Genomic DNA, 22,627 nt, shown 5'->3' with positions numbered 1-22,627 from the left:
CAGCCCCACTCTTGGAGAGAGAAAGGCGGAATGTGCCCAAGATCACACAGTGGAAATGCATCAAAGTCTTTGCAGAAAAGTCAAGAGAGGTTGGATCAAGTCAGAAAGGTAATGTTAGCAGGTCCGAGGTCACCCCAGGATAGAGAGTCAAGGATTTACGGGACACCTTGGACAGTCTGTTGCAAAGGAGACCAGGCGGGACACAGTAACTGAAATGGTGAGAAAGCTCAAGCGGGGGCAGTTGTTCCTGGCAGTGGGTGCAAGTCGGGGCTTCGTCCAGGGGAAGAGATGATCTCGGCGTGGAGGAAAGCTGGAGGTCGTTGCACTGCCAGGGAAGAAACCAGCCGCAGAGTTTCCCGGTTAAAAAGGCACTACCCTTTTATTCGCGGTAGTGGTGAAGCGTGGCTATCTGGCCGCCGGGGTGCTTGGCACGGGCGGTTCGACCACGAGACGATCCAAGAAGGCGAAAAAGGCGAACTGGTTGGTCCCACCAGCTCAAAGGGAAGAAGACTCTCCTGGAAGAAGATCTCCTCTGTCGTCGGGGAAGTGGTGAGTACGTACAGCATGGCTCCACCGGTGGTGTCGTCGTTGTAGATGGCTCAGCTTCTCCCCTCTTTGGATTCTTTAGGTCCTGTGGCGACTTCTGAAGTTCCAGTCCCCAAAGCCCTGCTTTTATGCAGCAAAACTCCCATTCATCAGCCTAGCTGTCACTCAAACATGCTAAGTGGTGAGCCGGGCGGCTCACCACTGGGCCAATCACACAAGAGTGCGACTTGAGTTGCCAAGGCAGCTCAGTCCAGGGTGCCTAATCCCCCTCCCACACATCCTGTTGACCCCAGACAGAGTGGCACCACTTGGAGAAGCCCGCCAAAAAGTGGAACAAAGGGCTCGACTTGGGTTAGAGTTTCAGAGGCGAACACAAACGCCATTTTAAAACCGAGTCCTGGCAAAAAGTCCCAACCGGGGAATAAATATTAAATAAATAACCCGGAAGTATCTTTAACATTGCACCAAAAAGTGGTGCGTTTAAAATGAATGGGAAAATCCCATAGGAAATATTCTGGTGGAATATTTTACGTGGTATCCACTGCCACCAGCCAGAAACTCGACAAGGGGGACTGGACAGTGCCCCCTTGGAAAACAGGCCCAGGGGCAATCGAATTACCCCTTTATTTATTTTATTTATTTTTTATTTATTTATTGCATTTATTACTCGCCCAAACCCTTGGGTACCACGGCGATGTTACAGACAGCTTGGTTAAAACATTTCTTGGACTTTGCCAATCGGGCGCAGTGCATGTGAATACAAAAATAATCATAAACGAAGACATTAAATGCAGGGTTTCAGTACACTGATATTTCCTGAAGCATGGAAGGGGATTTTTTAGTCTTGGTTAAATAGCCACGTTTTCAGGGATTTCTTGAAACCTGAGAATGTTTGCTCATTTTTGATGGGGAGGGGAAGAGTGTTCCAATATGTGGGTGCGAGGTATTGGAAACTACTGCCTCCTGCCTTGGTTGTCTTGTAGCGGGGGATAGCTAGGAGTAATTGACTGTTAGATCTGAGGGGCCTCTTAGATGCTTTTCTGGTGATGGCGTGGTTGAGGTAGATGGGGACACATGAGTGGATGCATTTGAATGTGACGCACAGAGCTTTGAATGTGACCCTGGCTTTGATGGGGAGCCAGTGATGGTTTCTTCTAATATTTGAGATATGATCTGACTTCCTTATTCCAAGGGCCGCCCGAAGGGTTTTATTTTGGATGAGCTGTAGTTTGTTTAGATTGGCTTTTGAGGTACCCAGGTAGAGTACGTTGCAGTAGTCGAGCCTGGATAAGATTAAAGCTCTTGCCAGCGTGATACAATTGGTGGGTGTCAAGAATTGGCGACTGAGAGCAATAAGTTTTGCGGTGTAGGATGTAGAGGAAGAGAGGGCGTTGATGTGCTTGGTCATGGTGAGGTTGGCATCAAGGTAGACACCTAGTGCTTTCACTTGTTTGAGTACTGATATGTTTGTGCCATCAATGTTGATGGATGAGTAATCAGGATGTAATGCTTCTATTTTGGATTGGGAGCCCACAATGAGAATCTCAGTCTTCTCATCGTTGAGACAGAGGCTATTTAGTGCCATCCAATTTTGGATTATGGCATATATTTTGTTGATAGTACTTCCACAATATGATGGTTTGTACTGGTTCTGTTCACAATTTGAGACTAGTAAAGCCAATGGTGACTTTACATGCCCTGGGAGACAGTAGTCAGTCCCAGGGTATGGAGTCTATGTTTGGGGGTCACTATGACACCCCTGTATTACTGCACGGAGGGTGCTGTGTAACACACTTACCAAAAACACATGAAGCCCTATGGAGTAAAAGACCCCAGAGGCCATAAAACACATTACATAGTCAAAGAACATTCTCAAATCATGCCTAAGAGTGGGAGAAAAAGAGTCTCACTCTTAGCAGGAGAAAAAAAATAAACCCCAAAAATCCAGCAAAGCTGCTGGGGGACTCACTAGGTTTGGGAAATTAGCCTTAACAGAGAATTCTCCCTAACAGTCTCGCCATAGGCGATATTTTTCGGGGTGATAGTTTTTGGGAGCTGGGGTTGCAAGGGTTTTCCCCTGCAGGGTCCATGGCTCAATAACGGCGTAAAAATATGGTGATACTTTTGCATCGCAATATTTCTGCGGGGATATTAACACATGGAACCCTTGACTTGCACAATTTCTTGCGGCGTAGTCGCAGATTCATCCACCACTGTGGAGACTGTCCCTCAACCTCATCCAATCTTTCCCCACATCTATCCAAACGCAGCAGCATGTGGTCCACTTCACACGCAAGGGTGTCAATTCTCCTGTCCAATGATTGTATCCTAGCCTGTAGTTGGTAGGTAAACATGACTTTAATATCACTGAATGCTCCATTAGGGTCGAGGGATGAAGGCTGAGTATTCCCAGCCGGGGAGACCTCCATTACTTTTGAGCCTTTTACTTGCGCAGTGGTATCAAAGTGCAATTTCGATTGTTGCTTTCCTGCTTTGTGCGATTTAGACATAGCTTTCCACCACTAATCCCAGGGTGTGCACCTTGTTCCCACCTCCCACTGAGGTCGCTGTCCACCGTATCCAAGAGGTCTCAGCTGCGTCGTCTCTGCTGGCACTAAAACACCAAAGCACTTGAACCTGGCAGCTCTCCCTTCTCAAGACCAGGGGTACCACTGATGAGGGCGACTCAGAAACAGACCGCTTATCAAGGTAATACACTCTTGACGCAGTGCTCCTCTTGCTGCCCTGCTCCTATCCTTCCTGCAGCAAGGATAATGCGTTGTTTCACACCTCAAAACCTAAACATCCATACGCTCCCAAATCGTGCGACTGCACCTCGCCACGCACCACATGGGCTGAAGATGACCAGAAATCGCTGACACTCCCGAGCCTCTTCCGGGGCAAGCATTCTCAGGGGTAAACTCTCCTTATGCTGTATAATATCACCTGCACAGTGCCAATCTGCACTTCCTCCAGCAGAAGGAGCTACTCAGCCAAAACTGGAATGTACATGCAGATTCTTAGCACCCTGCAATCCCAATCAGCTCCTCACACATCCGGATGCAACATGCACAGTCCAGAAACCATAAAGTTACCACTCCAACGTCATATATCCCTGCTGTCTCACCAGTGGGCAGGCCACACTCCTCTGAATGCCAGTTGGGATACTCGCTATCCTCTTACTTAAACAGCACAATATCTGCTTCCGTGGACTCACCAGTGTGCCTTCCCCAGTGTGCAGGAAATAACGATGGAGACACTCCTGTCCCCTCTACTGGCATGCAGTAAGCTTGCAGCGTGAGAACTCTGGTTAGTACACCATAAGTTGTATAAATACAGTCTCCGTTCAAACAAGGACCCAGTGTCACAAGTCTCTCCCCTTCTCACCTATTTTTGTTGTTTGCTTGAGACCTTCTTTGGTGACTTCTTTCGCACGTTCCGGGATTTGTATAGACCTGTGTGCTGGTCTTCGGATTCCAGCACGAGGATGACAATCCAACTCCAGGATACGTTCAGATGTCCAGGACGGAGAACAGGAAGGAGCAAAGTCTGAGCTCGGAGACACGGAACGCCGTGACCCGTGTGCGGGCGAAAATCCAGGAAGTTCAAAGGTAAGTTTTGAGGAAAGGAAGGAAGGAAAGGGGATTCAAGGGACCGGGAAACAGGATGCAGATGAAAGCCCCTAGCGAACTCCAGTGAGACACGTCCAACTACAGCAAGCCGTAGCATTGAGACGCACAGAGCTGCGAGGGCGTGTCTGTTTAGTAGAACGTGGAGCGCAAGGACTGGCAAACAGCGTTCCGTGTCCGGCGGCCATGTTGGAAGGATTACTGCATTCAATCCCCTATGTGTCAGGGACCACTAAGTCCAGAAAGGACGTAGGCGACCGTTCATGAAAGTATGCCTCCTCTGAAGCCCAGGTCCTCCGGGTTTGCCTGGATGGATAAGATGGTATCTTCAAATCAGCCTGGGGGCATTCATGTTTGACACGGGTTCCCAAGTGCGCTCACTGGGAGGATAACCTTTCCACTCGACCAAATATTGTAATTGACCACGTCGGTACCTTGAGTCACAGATTCTGGAGACCTCATATTCGAATTGGTCATTGACAATCACTGGGGTAGATCTTGGAGCAGTTCGAGAGGACTGAACATATGGTTTTAACAGAGAGGTGTGGAAGACTGGACGGATCCTTTTCCATGATTCTGGTAGTCGAAGTCGAAAGGCCACTGGGTTGACGATTTCTTTTATAGAAAAGGGCCCGTAATACCTGGGATCCAATTTATTTGGTCGTAGGTGACGGGGAAGGAGTTTCGAGGATAACCAGACTTTATCGCCTACTGAACAGGAAAGCCCAGGTCTTCTTTTGGAGTCTGCATAATGTTTAACGTCTCTTCGGGCCTTTTCAAGGTGTTCCTTTGCTTCTTTGAGCACATTAATTAGTGTTTCAATCCAGGAATCAACTGCAGGTACTGGGGTAGGGTGTGGAAGAATGGACGGTAGAACTGAATGATGAAATCCTTGACTGCAGAAGAAGGGACTGATTTTTGATAGCTGAATGATCCGAATTGTTGTATGCGAATTCGGCCACAGGTATTAAGAGTGAGCAATCATCCTGGACCTTGGTGGCAAAGCAACAAAGATACTATTCCCGGGTTTGGTTTACTCGTTCAGTGGCTCCATTGGTCTGTGGGTGATAACCCGATGACAAGGCACGTTGGATTCCCAGTATACAACATAACTGTTTCCAGAACTGGGATGTGTACTGGGGTCCCCGGTTAAAAATGATCTTGGATGGTAGCCCATGAAGCCGGAATATGTGTTCCAGGAAAATTCCAGCAAGTTCAGATGAGGATGGCAGTTTGTATGAAGGTGTAAAATGAACCATATGAGTGAACACATCAATGGTAACCATTATAGTTGTGTAGCCCCTGGAAGAGTGTAGTTCCACAATACAATCCATGGCAATGATTTCGCAGGGTCTTGTTGGTACTGTTGGTTGGAGCAGGAGACCTGCTGGTTTTTTGTTATCATGTTTGTTCTGATTGCAGACTGCACATGTTTGGATATGGACCTTGATATCATCCTTCATCTTTGGCCACCAAAACTGTCTTTGTATTAGATGGAGTGTTGGTGATGCCATGATGTCCTGAATGAAAAGTATCGTGGCATAGGCTTGTGACCTTTTGTCTCAGTCCAGGCGTGGGAATGACCAAGCGATTGTCCTTGAACAGGTATCCGTCCTTTGTTTTGAGATTCCACCGATTGTTTCTCTTAAACTCCTTCCAAGGTTCAGAGGACTGGGTTTGAATTCGAATATCCTCCAGGAGGATAATTGCTTGGCCAACAAATATTGTGTGGGGAAACATCTTAGGAAAGGTCAAATCTTCAAGGGGTTCATAATCAGGACGTCTGGATAAGGCATCGGCTATAATGTTATGTGTTCCAGGAACATGATGGATTTGAAATTGGTATTGGGCAAAAAAGAAGGCCCAACGGGCTTGGCGATTGTTTCTACATTCTAGGGATTGTAGGACTTGAAGATTCCGATGGTCCGTGCAGACTTGTACCGGATGTTTGGCTCCCAAAAGAAGATGACGCCTATCAGTGAAGGCTTGACAGATGGCTAGCAATTCCTTTTCCAGGACGGAATAATGAGTTTCACTGGGGGTCAAGGTGCGACAAAGATAGGTGATAGGGTGTTCTAACTTGTCGCCAAGTTCCTGTTTCAGGACTGCCCCAATGGCGTAATTGGAGGCATCAGTTTCGACAAGAAAAGGTCGATCAATGTCAGGTTGAGCTAGGATGGGAGATTGTGTGAACTCCGACTTCAACCGCTGGAACGCCGAATCTTGGGCAGAGGTCCACCGAAAGGGGGTATCTTTCTTTAACAATGTAACAATGGGATGCACAATCTCAGAAAATGCTGGTATACATTTCCGGTAGAAGTTAGCAAGCCCTAGGAAAGATTGGATTTGTTTTACAGTGGTTGGAACAGGCCAGGATAGAATGGAATCAACCTTTGAGGTGTCCACTCCAATTTCATTTGGGCTAAGAACGAATACGAGATAGTGAACAGTTGATACATGGAAGAGACACTTCTCTGGTTTAGCCAAGAGCTTGTGTTCAAGTAGACGTAGTAAGACTGTCTTTACGTTGTTAGGCAGAAACCTGTGCAGTTCCCTTAGGGACCACTGCAAAAGGCTTAGGACTACAGGTGTTGTCAGTAAACCCAATTGGTAGCAGTCTGTACCACCCAGATTTACCTGGTAGCTGTGGCTGAGCAGCCAGACTTCTCTCAAGAAGAGTTAGGCAGTATATAGAGTATACACATTAGGTACAAAAATACAGTAGCACAGGCAAACACTGACCAGAGCTTTGGTATAAAAGTATATAATTATTTATTTAAAAACACACTTGTAAAAATACACTGGCACTAATATGTCAAGCAAGTTCAAACACAGTCATTAGAAATATATACAGCTCCCTGATTAATTATTAGACAAGTCTTAGGAAAAGAACACCACTTATTATCAAATACCGAGGTGAGGGTTTAACCAAGATGGCCCTCCAATAATTATTTAAAAAAGGGAGGGAAGATGCAGAATTAGAAAAGCACACAATACCAACACTTTTAAAAGGACCACAGCAAGTCAAGAAAGGCAGAGTCTGCTGTAGAGCAAGAAAGTTCATAGGCCAGGCCCACTCTTGGAGAGAGCAAGGCGGAATGTGCCCAAGATCACACAGTTGAATTATACTTTAAAAGTCTTTGCATATAGTTCAAAAAGAGTTGGATCAGTTCAGAAAAGTTAGTTAACAGGTCCCAGGTCACCCCAGGATAGAGAGTCAAGGATTTACAGGACACCTTGAACAGTCTGTTGCAAGGGAGACCAGGCGGGACACAGTACCTGAAATGGTGAGAAAGCTCCAGCGGGGGGCAGTTGTTCCTGGCAGCGGGTGCAAGTCGGGGCTTCATCCAGGGGAAGAGAAGATCTCGACGTGGAGGAAAGCTGGAGGTCGTTGCACTGCCAGGGAAGATACCAGCCACTGAGTTTCTCGGTTAAAAGGTACTACCCTTTTATTCGCGGTAGTGGTGAAGCGTGGCTATCCGGCCGCCGGGGTACTTGGCACGGGCGATTCGACCACGAGACGATCCAGGAAAGCGAAAAGAGGGCGAACTGGTTAACCCCACCAGTTCAAAGGAAGAAGACTCTCCAGGATGAAGATCTTCTCTGTCGTCGGGAAGTGGTGAGGCGGTTCAGCAGGGCTCCACCGGTGGTGTTGTTGTTGCAGGTTAGCTCAGCTTCTCCCTCTTCTGATTCTTTAGGTCCTGTGGCGACTTCTGAAGTTCCAGTCCCCAAAGCCCTGCTTTTATGCAGAAAACCCCCATTCATCAGTCCTAGCTGTCACTCAAACATGCTAAGTGGTGAGCCGGGCGGCTCACCACTGGGCCAATCACACAAGAGTGCGACTTGAGTTGCCGAGGCAACTCAGTCCAGGGTGCCTAATCCCCCCCACCCCCCACACATCCTGTAGACCCAGACAGAGTGGCACCACTTTTGGAGGCTTCTGTGCAGAAGCCCGCCAAAAGTGGAACAAAGGGCTCGACTTGGGTTGGAGTTACAGAGGCGAACACAAACGCCATTTTAAAACCGAGTCCTGGCAAAAAGACCCAACCGGGGGATAAATATTAAATAAATAACCCGGTGGTATTTTTAACATTGCACCAAAAAAGTGGTGCGTTTAAAATGAATGGGAAAATCCCATAGGAAATATTCCGGTGGAATATTTCACTTTGTAACCACTGCCACCAGCCAGAAACTCGACGAGGGGGGACTGCACAGTGCCCCCTCGAAAAACAGACCCAGGGGCAATCTAATTACCCCTACCAGTACTTCCACAATATGATGGTTTGTACTGGTTCTGTTCACAATTTAAGACTGGTAAAGTCAATGGTGACTTTACATGACCTGGGAGACAGTAGTCAGTCCCAGGGTATGGAGTATATGTTTGGGGGTCACTATGACACCCCTGTGTTACTGCACTGAGGGTGCTGTGTAACACATTTACCAAAAACACATGAAACCCTATGGAGTAAAAGACCCCATAGTCCATAAAACACATTACAAAGTCAAAGGACATTCTCAAATCAAGCCTAAGAGTGGGAGAAAAAGAGTCTCACTCTTAGCAGGAGAAAAAAAATAAACCCCAAAAATCCAGCAAAGCTGCTGGGGGACTCACTAGGTTTGGGAAATTAGCCTATACAGAGAATTCTCCCTAACATACGTGCTCTTCATGTTTCAGGTGGTCCTTGGAGTATATCAGTATGTCGCCCAGATATACAATAACGAAGAGGAACAGCATATCAGAAAACACCCGATCCATAAAACGTTGGAAGATTGCTGGGGCGTTAGCAAGTCCAAAGGGCATAATCAAGTATTCAAAGTGGCCAAAGAGTGTTCTAAAGGCTGTCTTCCATTCGTCACCTTCCTTTATACGAATAAGATGGTAGGCACCCCTGAGATCTAATTTCGTGAAGACGACTGCACCTCTGACTGCTTCCAGAATGTCCGAGATGAGAGGCAATGGGTAACGATCCTTGAGAGTAAACTGGTTAAGACTGTGAAGAAATACCTAGGCAATTTTGCCTGCGCTGTGGGCCGCACACCCTTATATCCCGTTGGGATTTTTAATAATTCAATGTCTCAATAATCCAATTCAGCGAATGTTTGATTCTTAAATTATGTGATTTATTCTAAAGATTCAAAAGAACAATGTGTGGTTGCTTTTTTGATAAGCAAACATCATAAGCTGGCCAATGCATTTTGGACTTTACAGTCCTTCATCAGGGCCTTTTCTAATCATAATAATAGCCAAATAGCAAACATCAGTGTTCATTAATGCAACAGTACAAAAAATAACAGCATAATCAGATTCGAACGTAACAAGTTAGAAAACGTAAAAAAAAGAAAATTGCATTAAAACAACAGAGTACCCACATACATAAAAACATACATGACAAAGGAGAGAAAAAGATATACATAAACATTCTTCATTGAAAATACCATCGTTTTCTGTTGTGATCTCACATTACGCATGTGGTTGTCTCCTTATTAAGTCCCCCACATCGTGCATATTTGCTGATGTGTTAATGCACCTCGTGTAATGGCGTATATGCTGTCCAAGTGATTGCCAGTGATCTAAACGCTGTGTTGTTGTGCCTAATAGTTAAGTGTATGTGGGCACATGCAGGGAGATATTGCTATCGTGCAAATTGCACTAGTAATCAAAAATCTGACCTTTCAAAAAATGACGTCCACAAACACAATTGTTTGCGCTCCAATATGCAGCGTAACCGCTTATGATCAAGTACACACGTGGACCTGTTTAAATACAATAGCGTCGTCGAAATGTGCATCGCGACCGCTGTCGTTTAAGTGCAAGAATAAACATGTTTAGGTATCATGGCATTCTTTAAACATAGAACGGTACTTAATCGAGTCCCGAACAGACTTGTCTTTACGCATTTCACCTACCTTGTGTGCAATGTCAATGCCGTGTCAAAGACGTGTCGCGCTGACTCATTGTTTGTTGTCAACTTCTGCCTAAGTAAACGCTAAGTGTTTCCCCGTAAGTGAGGCTCCGGTTACTACGGTAACTGCCACCTTCAACATGGATGCTTGTCCATGTGAATGCCGCCATATTGCTTGGGGCTTCGAAGAAAAGGAGAAGATGTGGCTCTGGTCTGATTGAGTGGTCTGTGGCAGCCTTCTGGAAGGTTGATTTGGATTTCTTTTTCTCCGCCTTTCTTTCCTGGATTCAAAAGTCGATTTGCAAGGAAAGGTCCATATGAGCCTGGAAGGAGTTTCGTCCTTTATTTCTTCATTCAGGCCTCTTCGGAAGAGGGTGAAGCTGGCTTCTTGTGACCAATCAGCTTCCTTCACAAGTTGTTTAAAGCGGGTCACATAGGTAAGCATATCCTGGGATCCTTGTTGAAATTCAAGTAAGCGTTCTTGAGCGCTGTAAACCTGCTCTGGGCGATCAAACATGGCTTTTAGGGCTTCCACGAACCCATCGTAATTATCCAGGAGGGCATCACCCGAATTGACTAGGGGGTTGCCCAGGTCAAGGCGTTACCAGTGAGGTGTGAGATCATGAACCCCACCTTTGCTCGAGGAGTGGAAAAGTAGTAGGGCTTGAAGGTGAAATGTACCAAACATGAATCAAGGAAGGCACAGAGGGTCTTTGAAGAACCATCAAATGTGTCCACTACTCCTCCCAATAACACACTTTCCTTAGTTACAGAGTCACGTGACAAGACTAGCTGCTTTAATGCAGCATTCTCAGCCTTAAGGTTCTGAACTTCTGTGGTTAGTTCCTGCATGCCTCGCATGAGGTCTTGAACCGCGTCTTCCATCTCTGTTGTCTGTATCGTATTTTAGGCGTCTCAATCTGTCACAAGTCTCTCCCCTTCTCACCTGTTTTTGTTGTTTGCTTGAGACCTTCTTTGGTGACTTCTATCGCATGGTCCGGGATTTGTATAGACCCGTGCGCTGGTCTTCAGATTCCAGCGTGAGGATGACAATCCAACTCCAGGATACATTCAGATGTCCAGGACGGAGACCAGGAAGGAGAAAAGTCAGAGCTCGGAGACACGGAACGCCACGATTCCGGAACCGGAGATGGTTCTCCTCAAGTTTTAGAGTGGCAGCGAGGCTGTTCCAGAGGGACGCCCCAGCCGAAGACAGATCTACCCCCAGATCGTTTCTTTGAAAAACGACTGACCCTGAGGGAGCTAGAGGTAGAGGAGCGCTCCTGGTGGCTGCATGGATCAAATTCAAGACCCTCTGCATCATCCACAAGGCTTTCTGGGGCCTGGGACCACGCTATATCCAACTTTCTCTCCCTAAATAGCTCCCTACTAGAGCCCTTCGGTCCTCTAGCTCCAACTCTCTGCAGGTCTGACGCTTCGCCAAGCAGAGTGGTCTCCCTGCCCCTCTCAGACTTGAGCTGGATTGCATCAAGAGTTCCGGAATCTTCTCAAGACCTGCCTCTTCGCCTCCTCCTTTCATCTCCCCACCCTTGCCGATTCCCATGTGCTGCAGTGACCGGCCTCTTGGACCCCATACAGGGGCCTGGTCTCCCTCAACCAGTTTGCTCCGCACCCCCCCTTTACTAGTACTTGCCCCTCAGCACCCTCCCTGACCAGACTACAGAGTCTGGTCCAGCCCCGCTCCTCACACTAGCTCTCCCTCCTCCTGTCCTCACCCAACTGCTCGACCTTGAGTCTTAGGCTCCCCCCTTCTTGCACTTACCCTCATCCCTTTCCCCAGTGCACTTGCCCTCCTGGTCCCACCTAGCACTTACCCTTCCCCCTACCCCCCTTACACCTCCTGCTGCACTTGCACGATCTGAATGCCCCTAGACCTTATTGTTATCTTCTTCTGTTCCCCCTCTTCCCTTATCTTGTGGCACCTGGAAACACTTTCTGCTGTATAGGCGCCATACAAATTTCCAATAAATAAAATAAATATGTGTTTGGCTTAAGGTAATGCTGAACTTTCCAAATGCTTGACAGCCTATGGTGAACAAAACGCTCCATTTGAAAATCGGAGCAAGAATAAAGTGCCAACAACCCTTGAATTGAAGAGGAGAACCCCAACGCTGGGGCAAGCCTCTATCGTGAGAACGTCAGCAAGGGGATGAGCCACACAGACCAGTGGAGCCGGCTGCAGTGCAGAAGGAAGCAGAAGCCCAAGGAAGACTCATTTCGCCAGACAGGAAACGCGCGGTACCCGAGAGGCTGGAGCTGCACAAAGCGAACTGGACCTGGATGCGCGACCAGGTACATGATGTGGTGTGCCCGGAGCTTGCAAACACACCCCGAATCGAGGGACGAATAAGGGACTGGGTCCTCTGCTCTCAGATCGAGAGCCAACAAGAGAGAGACAGAAAGCCGAGATGAGCGGAACACTAAAACAGCTAGTATCCACAAAGGAGGAGCGGTAAGCCATAGAGAACACTGCCATTGCTTGTGAGACAGACCCTCACTGGAGCAAGTAGCGCAATACAGCAGGTACACAGTTTGCACAGGACGGAGGGAGGAAAAGAGAAGAACCAACAAGCGGGCAAGAGGGAAGGAGTACCCTAGCACCATCCAAGGGTCACAGGGACCTGAGAGAAGAGTGAGCATGAGAAAGGGAGAAGGGTTACAGGAACCCAAGAAACCAGAGCAGCATAAACCTAGAGAAGGGTCACAGGGAACCAAGAAAACTAAGAGCCAGCAGCGGAGAGGGGTCATGGGAAACCTAAAGATGTAAGTGATATATTTGGTTGGGGAACCCAAAGGACCAACAAGACATAATAAGCAGAGTGAAAAGCAGATATCAGAGAGGCATCCAACAGTTGGTCAAAATGGGGAAAGAGATCGACCAAGTTGGAGGAAAGGGTTCAGGGAAATAACCCTCCATCTAACGAAATTCTGGATATTTGGTTTTTCCATGAACTTGTAACTTTTTATTTGACCTTTGGGGAACTTTAAGGAACATTTGATAGACCAAGGTACAAAATTGCCAGGATCTGGGAGCTATTTAACTCCTGGTTATAGCCAAGCGTAGCCTGGGTCGCTTGAAACCAAGAGCTACCAGGAGCTACTTGTGACTAACCAGGCAAGTGGTGCCATACAAACAACTATGTAATATTAACTGTGTATGTTCATGAACGTGTATAAAATACAATAAAGGACAAAACTAAGACATTTAAAGCATGTTGGATAGTATAGAATGGACAAAAGGTTAGAGTTTGCATCTCAAACTATGCTCCTGTAGGCATGGTATCAGCAGTAAGACAGACACAAGTGACCACAGTTCAAGGGTGTTTATTGAACTTCAAAAAAGAGTTGAACAATGCCCATCTAAACCTAAATCTAAAGATGGGCGCAAGCTACGACCATCAAATAATAACGCAGTCCTAGTGGTGTCTTGTCAAAATAAAAGGGCCTATAGTAATAAACCTATTGCCAATCCTTACCTCTAAATACAAATAGTGTGGGAAACAATGGAAACAATGTTACAAAAAGAAATAAGTGTTCACAAAATGATATGTCAGGATGTTCAGGCCGTTGGCCTCCCTTCCCCACATTTTCAGCACGGGACAAGGTGGTTTACTCGAGCATAGCACAATCTCTGGCTTCTTTAGCACGAGGATACAGTTTTATCATTAGCATCAGGCCTTCTGTTCCCAAGTCTCATTGCCTCTCTAAGTCTCTTCATGCAGAGGCATGTGTGCAGATGCCACAAAACAAAATGTTCTTTTCCTCTTTCAGATTTTCACAATTGCGCAATTCAGGTGTTTGACTATTCGCCCTAGATCTCCCTCAGCCGGGCTCAGATCCCTGGAATACAATGATCGACATTTTGGATCCCCCTATTCCGGGCTTCGATATTCTATTTCACAATGTTCTGAGGATATTCTCTCTCGGGTGACTCGCGGTTCACCCCGGATCTCCCTCAGCCAGGCTCAGATCCCTTTCTCAATACAATTAGTCTCCCTGAGCTGGGTCCAGAACAGTTTCAATTAGCTTCAACTACCTAAGACTTTTGAATGTGCACAGGGTTTTGGCTTGACCCATTGCAGGACCACGTCGATTTCACAATTCCTTTCTCATTATAATTGTTACCTTTCAGTTGGATACCTAACAGATACCTTCGAATGAGCACCCACGTTGTGCTGACCAGTGTCTACGGTATCATATATCGACTTCAAAGTTTAGTCAGTTATCTGCTGTTTAATTATATTCGAGTCACCTGTCACATACACTTCAATCACTGTCCTCTTCAGTTCTCTATACAATGTTGCTGCTTGCAACCTTGGCTTCAACATAGATCAGTCTGGTATCAGTCTCCCCAACTCACCGGCTGTGCTAATGTACTGGCGCTGCTTTGTTGTAGAAGACAAGGACAGTACCATGGCGGAAAAACGATCCTCCCCTCCTTGGCTATCGACGCGGGCGAACCCCGGGTACCTCCGACACACAATGCAGGCCTTTGATTCAGGGTCTTACGTTTCTTATTCTCAAAGGCTCATGAAAGTAACAGTCTTTCTCTGAAAAAGTCAAGGGCATGTCCCTTCTTGCAACCCTCTTTTCTCTTGCTGTCTTTCTCCTTGTATTAAACTGCCATCTTGGAACTGCTGCTTCCTCATGTGCTTTGCCTTTTATCCGTGTGAGGAAGTGTGATGGAAGTGTGCAATAATCAGTAATTGCCTGACCCTGCCTGACGATTGCATCGGGTCATGTCAGGTATACCGCTCGGGTATTAGTCAATGTTCTCTTACAGTGAGATGTCTTTGAGAAAGTGTTTGTGTTGGAAATGGGGTCGGGAGACGGGGGGGTTTTTTGACTACCTAAGTATCCTACCTGTACGATGGGTTAAAGGCGTTACAGGGAAGGGGATACCGCGCATCGCCGTCCTACTTCCACTCCCTGAAGACCCCTCATTCGGGTGATCGCCCCGCACTGGTCCACCTCCAGGAGTTGGATCCAAAAATGATGGCCGAGTCCTGGCCACCTGGATGACAGATCCCCGGGGACTAGCGGGTGAGACACCTTCAGGTTTCTCACATTCCCCAGACGTAGCTCCTGCCTAAAGCGTGATGCCCAATATCGAAGAGCTGCTTTATGCTCCTCGTCAACAAATCCTAATTTCGACATGCATAGATTGACAATAACTGTTTTCTTTGAGTACAACAGTAATTCTAACCATTGGATCCAGACCCAGGAGGGATTCTCCCACTGAAAACAGATACCTTTGTATAGAGCCAACAGTGCAGGTCACTCAAACTATTTTCTTTTACATTTTTGCTAATTGATTGGGCCAGTTTAGTGGATAGGTTTGTACGGAGGACTATTATTTTTATTTTGACTATAGACAAGCACCTTAGTTTAGTTTGGTTAGGAACGGAACTCCCGTTTAGTAGTTAGGGTCATTGAGGCATTTTTCTTTTAATTTAAATTAAACTACGTTCAAAGACGTCCTCGGACCAAGTCCTCCTCCTGGCTTGCCACAGAGGGCGCAGCGGAGTGGTGCTTAAGGGGGGATCCCCTGAAAGGGAGCAGGAGAGGGCCATTTAGAAAAGGCCAAACCCATGGAATGCATATTGTGCATATGCACCACAACAGTCAAGCTTCCAAGGAAATCAAAGGTGGAAGGGGGGGGGTAACCACCAATCAACCCTGCAACATTGCTCCTACCAAGACTGCTTCACCCAAAACATACCGACCTACACGCCCAAATAAGACAGATTCATATAGTGAATGTCTTTTCTCACACACTGGTTTGCTCTCGGCTCACGACAGGATGCTTATTTAAATACACATTTCTTGCATTTTCCCCAGAGATCAGGATACTCCATCAAATTCTTGAACTGGGGTCAATTACCCAACCATTATCAGCATGTTGGATTTAAACATTGAGAGCTTGGATAGACTTATTTGTTGGATAATGTGTGAGGGGATCTGAAACTTACATCTGGTCCTGCTGGCACCATTCCATGCACCACATGGTTCTGCCACTCACACAAATCAAGTACCAGGACCACCAAAGTATGTGTGGTGTGCAAATGGTGCTGCCAGTAGTAGTAAACCTTTTAAAAACAAAAAACCCATTCTTTTAGCCCATTAAAAGTTAGAGTCATAATAACTTAATTCGAAAGACGTGGCACTGCCCAGCAAGGCCGGAGACGCATAAGAAGTACAGAAGTGTACTACCAGGGCTTTTGCACAAAGTACCCCAAAACTATGTACATGACCATTTTGTCTAAACAAACTGTAGGAAAATATAGGAAATTGAGAAACATGACTGCTTCCAGGCTTTAGCAAGTTTGGACACTTACATTTTGCTGTAACCGAATATCCACCCAGAGGGGACTGGTGACCTTCAACGGCATCAAAACCAGCAGAAACCAGCACAACATCTGGAGAGAACTCATTGGCTATTGGAATCACCACTGTCCTGAAGATGGAGGAAGAAAAGAAAAGTAAGTAAAAAGGTCTATCAAAAGCTTTCATTCAACCTGCTTGGTAGCAATGTGCACAATTTTAGTATATTCCTTCACTCACATTGTAGTTCAAAATAATTTTCGGTAGACAATAAGACCCGGCTAAGCTCATGCAGTTCATAGCTACAGTTCGTAGCTACTGCCTGGGGCATAGGAACCTAGGAAAAGAGTAAAATGCGCTCAAATTCATGCATGGAAAAGACAGATGTAGAAGCCCAGGTTATAGCTTTACAGATCACTTCTATGGAAGTATGTCTCTGGAATTACACAGATGACTCCTCCCATGTGGCCAGGGGAAGGCACCCGCTACCTGATCCTAACCCTGGGGGCGCTAGCATGAGGGAGGATCAAATAGGAGGAAGACGATTGTCAGGGAGAAGTGGTGACTCTGTTAGGGGAGACGCTATATTCATCCTCTTCGGAGGTTGAGATTTCCCTAATGCCTAAATATCTAATGGCATGTTGTCACTACTGCATGGCTCCCTCTCCCAGAATTACCTAAAGTAACAAATAAGAAGACCCCTTTAACAAGCATGAAAAAGGTGCCCTGGGGAAATCAGGAAGTTAATATCACATCTTCTAGATGTTATGATTCTGCCTTATATCAAGATCCGAATCCTAAAGGAAAAACACAAAATCCTTTAACAACCCTCCTGAAGTCTGAACACTCCCAGTTAACCAATCAGACTGGGTTAACTAAGAATATAACAAAGAACATTATGGACTTCAAGTCCCATAAGTAGTGAGACGAGGAAGAGGGTCTCATTAAGGAAGTGTAATGAGCGGTCTAGTTGTTTTAACGGAAAACACCCTAGCAGGACCTTTAAAAACGTAAAGGCCTTTCAGGTTCAAGAGCAGCAGAAGGGAAAAGCAGAAGTTGATCGCATTGTGGCGACAGCAGGGTGCTGTGTAGGAGATGTGGCAGAGGTTGGGACAAGGTGGTCATGCAGAGGACGCGCAGCAGGAAACGGTGCTGAGGCAAGCCACGACGTGTGGGAGAGAAGCTCCCGACACGCTGTGAACTGCTGCACTCACACTATTGCATTCACAACGGAGAGTGTGCGGAGAGCCATTGAAAGTCAGCGCGCACTGCGACAGACCGAGAGGAGCTGTCAGAAGCAGAAAAGGTCCTGAAGATAGCAGCAGTAACACCGGCGAATCAGAAGGAGATGCCAAGGTATACCGGTGAGTTAGCACAAAGCAGGTGATCCCTGGGGTGCTCCAAAGGAGACTGCTAGGAGATAACGATTTTGAACAATAGAATTAAGGCAAAGTGGGCACAACTCTCTAATGAGGGATTTAAAATAGGGGAACATTCTAACGTGCATTGCCAAAGTCAGAGAAGACTGATATACAGACAAATTGGGCACACCTCTCTTACACAGGGATACCAATTAGGAGATTACTGTAACCTGCATTGCTAAGTCATGAAAAGAGTGATATCAAGCCAAATTGGGTACAACTCTCCCAGAAAGAGACGTCAATTGGGAGACAGTTGCAATTCCGCATTGCCAACAGCCAAGAGTTTGTAGCACCAGAAAACAAAGGCAGCAGGAGCAAAGCCCTCTTTGTATGAGAGACCAAGAGGGAGATAACTGTAATCTGCATTGACAAAAGACAATCAAAATAATTATCCTTTTGTGGAGTATGAATTTGGGAAGAGATGCAGGCCTTTGTGACAAGTCAAAAGAAAATCAAGACGAGCAGTTGTTGCTTGAAATCTCCCACTTTATGATTCTAGTGTGGAGCGTTTGGAAAAAGAATAACCACAGAGTACCAATTGTAGTAAGAGTAGGAGTTTGGTCCTGGCAGGCAAGTATACCAGGAAGAAGAAGATGATTTATAGTTAAAGTACTATGGTTGTGGTAAAATGTTATGGTGGAAAAGAAGAACAAGTTACTTACACATGGTAACATTGTTTAGACTGGATGTTCCTCCCACGTATTCCTCATCTTTCATATTCAAGTCTGCATGCAGCTTGTTTCAGAATTCTTTTTTGATAGAGTTTAACATCGTGTGGCATCAAGTCTTGGTCCTCAATGGTCTCCGTAGCGTCCCTTGTGACGTTGATATATAAAGTACACACCTTCACCTTTACCTCAGTTCTTTTTTTTTTCCCCTCCTTTAACTTGCATGTTATGTCATAGGAGGAGACAATCTTGATGTTGCGAGAAACAAAGGTGTAAAACACAGAAATTCTAGGTAGGCAAGAGGGGATGGATGGGTGGGTGGGCAACGAGGAATATGTGAGAGGAACTTCCAGTCGAAAGAACGTTACCACAGGTAAGTAACTTGTTCTTCGAATGGTTTGTGTCCTCCCACATATTCTTCATCTTTGATAGACTCCCAAAGCAGTTTGAATTAGGTGGTGGGTGCCAAGAACATTCTCATTTATTAATATTATGGAGAACAGCCTTGCCAAATTTGAGTTCCTCTCCTGAAAAAGAATCTACACAGTAAAATGTACTTTAACATATGAAGGGGCGACCAGGTTGCCGCTCTACAAATGTCTCGCACCGGCAACCTCTTTCCAGAGCTGAAAAAGCATTATGTTGCATATGTTATGTAATTGTATGGTTGGTGTGTTACATATACAGTTTCCACTTCTTATTTATTATTGAAGGTAATGTATTTATGTGCTACTTTTTTAACATGTTCACTGTTTCTATTGCATGATACAACAATGGAAGATACCCCCTGAGTTTTTGGATAGTGCTGATGTTGACCGAGTCCGTCCGTGAACATACGCATGGTCCGCAAACATCAGACCCACTAAGGCAGGTATGGGTTCAGTATGCTCTATGTTATATGTATATAAACTAAGGGAATTCTAGGAAACATTTATCACATTTATATTGTGTATATCTATATTCAATGAAAAAACTTTGTTAAAGGGACGTTATGGTTAAGTTGCACTAATAACCTATGAAATTCAGTAAAATAAAACATTGTTAAAGGGACGTTATGGTTAAAAGTAAAATCGAAAACCACCTGAACTTACTACTAATATGTAGTAATCTACGAACGTTGTCCCCTGACTGCCTCTTGGTGATAAAGCCTGTCTGTTCTCTGTGTATTAGATGCAGGAGGACCCCCTTGATCTTTTGCATTAAGCTTGTCGCCAGAATTTTTGCGTCAATAGTTTGAGTGAAATTGGCCTAAATGAATTGCATTTATCAGGGGGTCGTTACTTCTTGTGAAAGACCACGATATTTGCTGCCAACATCGATTGTGGGAGCAGACCTTTTCGTACAGCCTCCGTAAAGGTCTCCTCTAGCCTGGCGGCTATGTCTTCGGCCATGGAGCGGTAAAATTTATCTGGATCCCGTCTGGGCCTGCGGCTTTCCCCGGTGAAAGAGTGGATAGCTCTATCCACATCTGTGGCCGATATTTGGTTGCAAAGTGCGTCTTTTTTGGCTTCGATTAGTTTAGGGAGTGGAATGGAGCTCAGAAATCGTTGCATTTTTTGATGTGGGATATGTTCCGGAGTCACGTATAGATTTGCGTAATATTCGACGAATCAGGCATTGACAGCCCCGTCACTCACCAGGGGGTTTCTGTTTTTATCCCTGATTGAAGGGATTGTCTGGGTGGGTAGCTGTTGTTTCAACGCAAGCACCATTAAACGTAGTGGTCTATCGTTCGAGAGAATATTTCTGGGACCACCTCGAGTAGGAATTTGGAACTCTAGTGGATATTTGCATAATTTTGGATCAGAGAGTTCCCATGTGCATAAGAGTCTGTCTATCAAAGTCTTTGTGTGCCTTCTCCAGTGTCATGAGTTCTCTGGTAAGTTGCGCCCCTTTTCCTTCCATTGTTTTAGTTTGTGTGACCATCTTTATATTATGCATTGGCCTCTCACAAAGGCCTTAAACGCATCCCAGCATTTGTGTGTGCCATACAATTGGTTTATATTGGTGTCCCAGAACCCTGTCATGTCCGCTCTAATTTGGTCTCTGAATTCTGGGTATGTCAGCGCCCTCGTGTTAAGACGCCACAGTGTGATTTGGAGGGGGTGGTGGGTGTCTGGCAATGTCATCTGGATCCACACTGGGGCGTGGTCCATAATGGTAATAGTGAATATGTCGCAGCCATTCACCATGTGCATGGCATTGTGTCGGATAAACCAGTGATCTATTCTGGAATTGCAGAAGTGGCTATGGGAGTAGTATGTGTAATCCCTGCGGGATCTGTGTATCTGTCTCCAAGCATCTTTCAGACCCAGGTCCGATGGGTGTGCTTTTAGGGCGGTCTATTTCTTGGATTATGTCTAGTGTAGGGTGCAAAGCTACATTAAGGCCCCCACCCCCCAACAAAGGTCAGATTCCTCAGGAGAGATGAACAAGCGATAAAAGTGTGGGTGAAGAAAGATGGGTTGTCCGTTGTGGGGGTAAAGATATTTAAGAAGGTGACCCAGTGGTGATGAATCTGCCCTATGATAGCGACATCTCTACCCTCTACCCTGGCAACTCTAAAATGGCTGACATAGAACCCCCTCAGCTTGTCCGGCTGCCTTGACAACTATAACATTGAACACTGCGCGGCGCACCTCACTGCTGGTTCCAGGGCTGTGCTGAGCCGGTGAACCATACGTCCATTTAAACAGGTACAAGGAGTTTTTGTCCAACTTTTTGCCTGCGATTCTATCCTCGGGGGGCTTGACCACCCACTCGCCCCCACATTCACATGGAGACACTGTGTTGCTATTTTGAAAACTAGGCACATGCTACACATTCAGAGGATTAGGTACCTGCTCCACGGCTGTACTTCACATGGGGAAGCTATAGAGAGCACAATAATGCATGGGTACTTGGCATGAGTGTGCCACATGTTCTTTTTTGCTTGTGTTGGACAACTCGATTGACGGGAATTACTGGACCCCTAGCCACGTGAGGTACGTCAGCTTGGAGTCTCACGGCTAATATCAACCACGGATTTTCGTACTACTATTCTTAGTGACACTCAGTGACAGGGTTCCAATTATTTGTACCCATAGGAAGCCGGCTTTTCCAACCAGCTGCTCATTATCAAGCCCTTCCCTTATCGGGTAAGTACTGATACATAATTTCAAGTCATGGTCCATATCTTTCTGGGACCCATGTTTTAACAAGTGTCACCGTCTCACAGGACACCCGGAATCCCACATTTATCAAGTGGTTCTGTGACCCAGGCGGTATCTACTTTCAAGTAACTTTGTACCAAATTGACCTTTTCCTAGTGAAAATTGGTATTTCACTAAATAATACCACTGTGTACTGGATATACCAGATAGACAGCATTTAAAATTCATTTATGACGAGCACACATTTATCCTGCACAGTAAGTTACCTGTCCACATTGCGGCAAGTTGTTAGGACAGTTTATCTGAAGCCGTATCATTGACTTCATCAAAACCATTCAACTGAGACAATAAAAGACTCCAGTCTTAGCATAACGCTGTCCCACCTGAGGTTGGGGTAGCGTAGAGAGAGCAGCCGGGCTCATTTTAGGAGGGAGAGAGGGCTGGAAAATCAGTACAAAGAAATTGTAGTACACATATGGTCTAAAGAAACACGGAAGCATTATATATTGTAAAAATACATGCTTTATTTAAATACAAGTAGGCCAGATAAATCATGTGGGGATTAAGTCATATCACATTATATATAACCACAATTATAAAAACACAACACTAGGCTTGAAGGTGCACAGACCAAAGCATATAACCTAATTTGGAACACCTAACAGTAGTTCTAGGGAAGTCAAAACCAAATTACATTTGGATTACTTACTGTAATACAAGGGTAGTAGACCCTAACAGTTGTACTGTAAAGCCCAGCAAGAAATCACATAGTTAGTCAACTGGATAATATACTTTTCAGAATAGTGGAACACTTACTCCAGGAAAAGTATAAACCTATAACTCTGATTCAGGATAACAGTCTTCTAGGGGAGTTGGACCCTGCAGTGTAATATTCAATTACAGTTGCTTTTCAGTTCACAGTTTCAGGTTAGCAATAACTCAAGGTAAGTAAAAACCTATTTA

The 22,627-nt window shown here is 45.7% G+C and overlaps 1 protein-coding gene across 10 annotated transcripts in view; it reads right to left on the bottom strand.

Moving 5' to 3' along the window:
• Positions 1-22,627, bottom strand: part of HDAC5 (histone deacetylase 5) — a 2,156,790-nt gene that overhangs the window by 114,624 nt on the left and 2,019,539 nt on the right. For all 10 annotated transcript variants that reach the window (XM_069634322.1, XM_069634324.1, XM_069634323.1 and 7 more), the window contains one exon: positions 16,438-16,556. In XM_069634322.1, the coding sequence (XP_069490423.1) occupies positions 16,438-16,556 (119 nt within the window). The remainder of the gene's footprint in view (positions 1-16,437; positions 16,557-22,627) is intronic.

Source organism: Ambystoma mexicanum, chromosome 13 (assembly GCF_040938575.1).
Source record: "Ambystoma mexicanum isolate Mex_15411 chromosome 13, UKY_AmexF1_1, whole genome shotgun sequence".
Classification (NCBI taxonomy): Eukaryota; Metazoa; Chordata; class Amphibia; order Caudata; family Ambystomatidae; genus Ambystoma; species Ambystoma mexicanum.
Note: the sequence above shows the minus strand (reverse complement) of the source record. Positions and strands in the feature narration are given on the sequence as shown.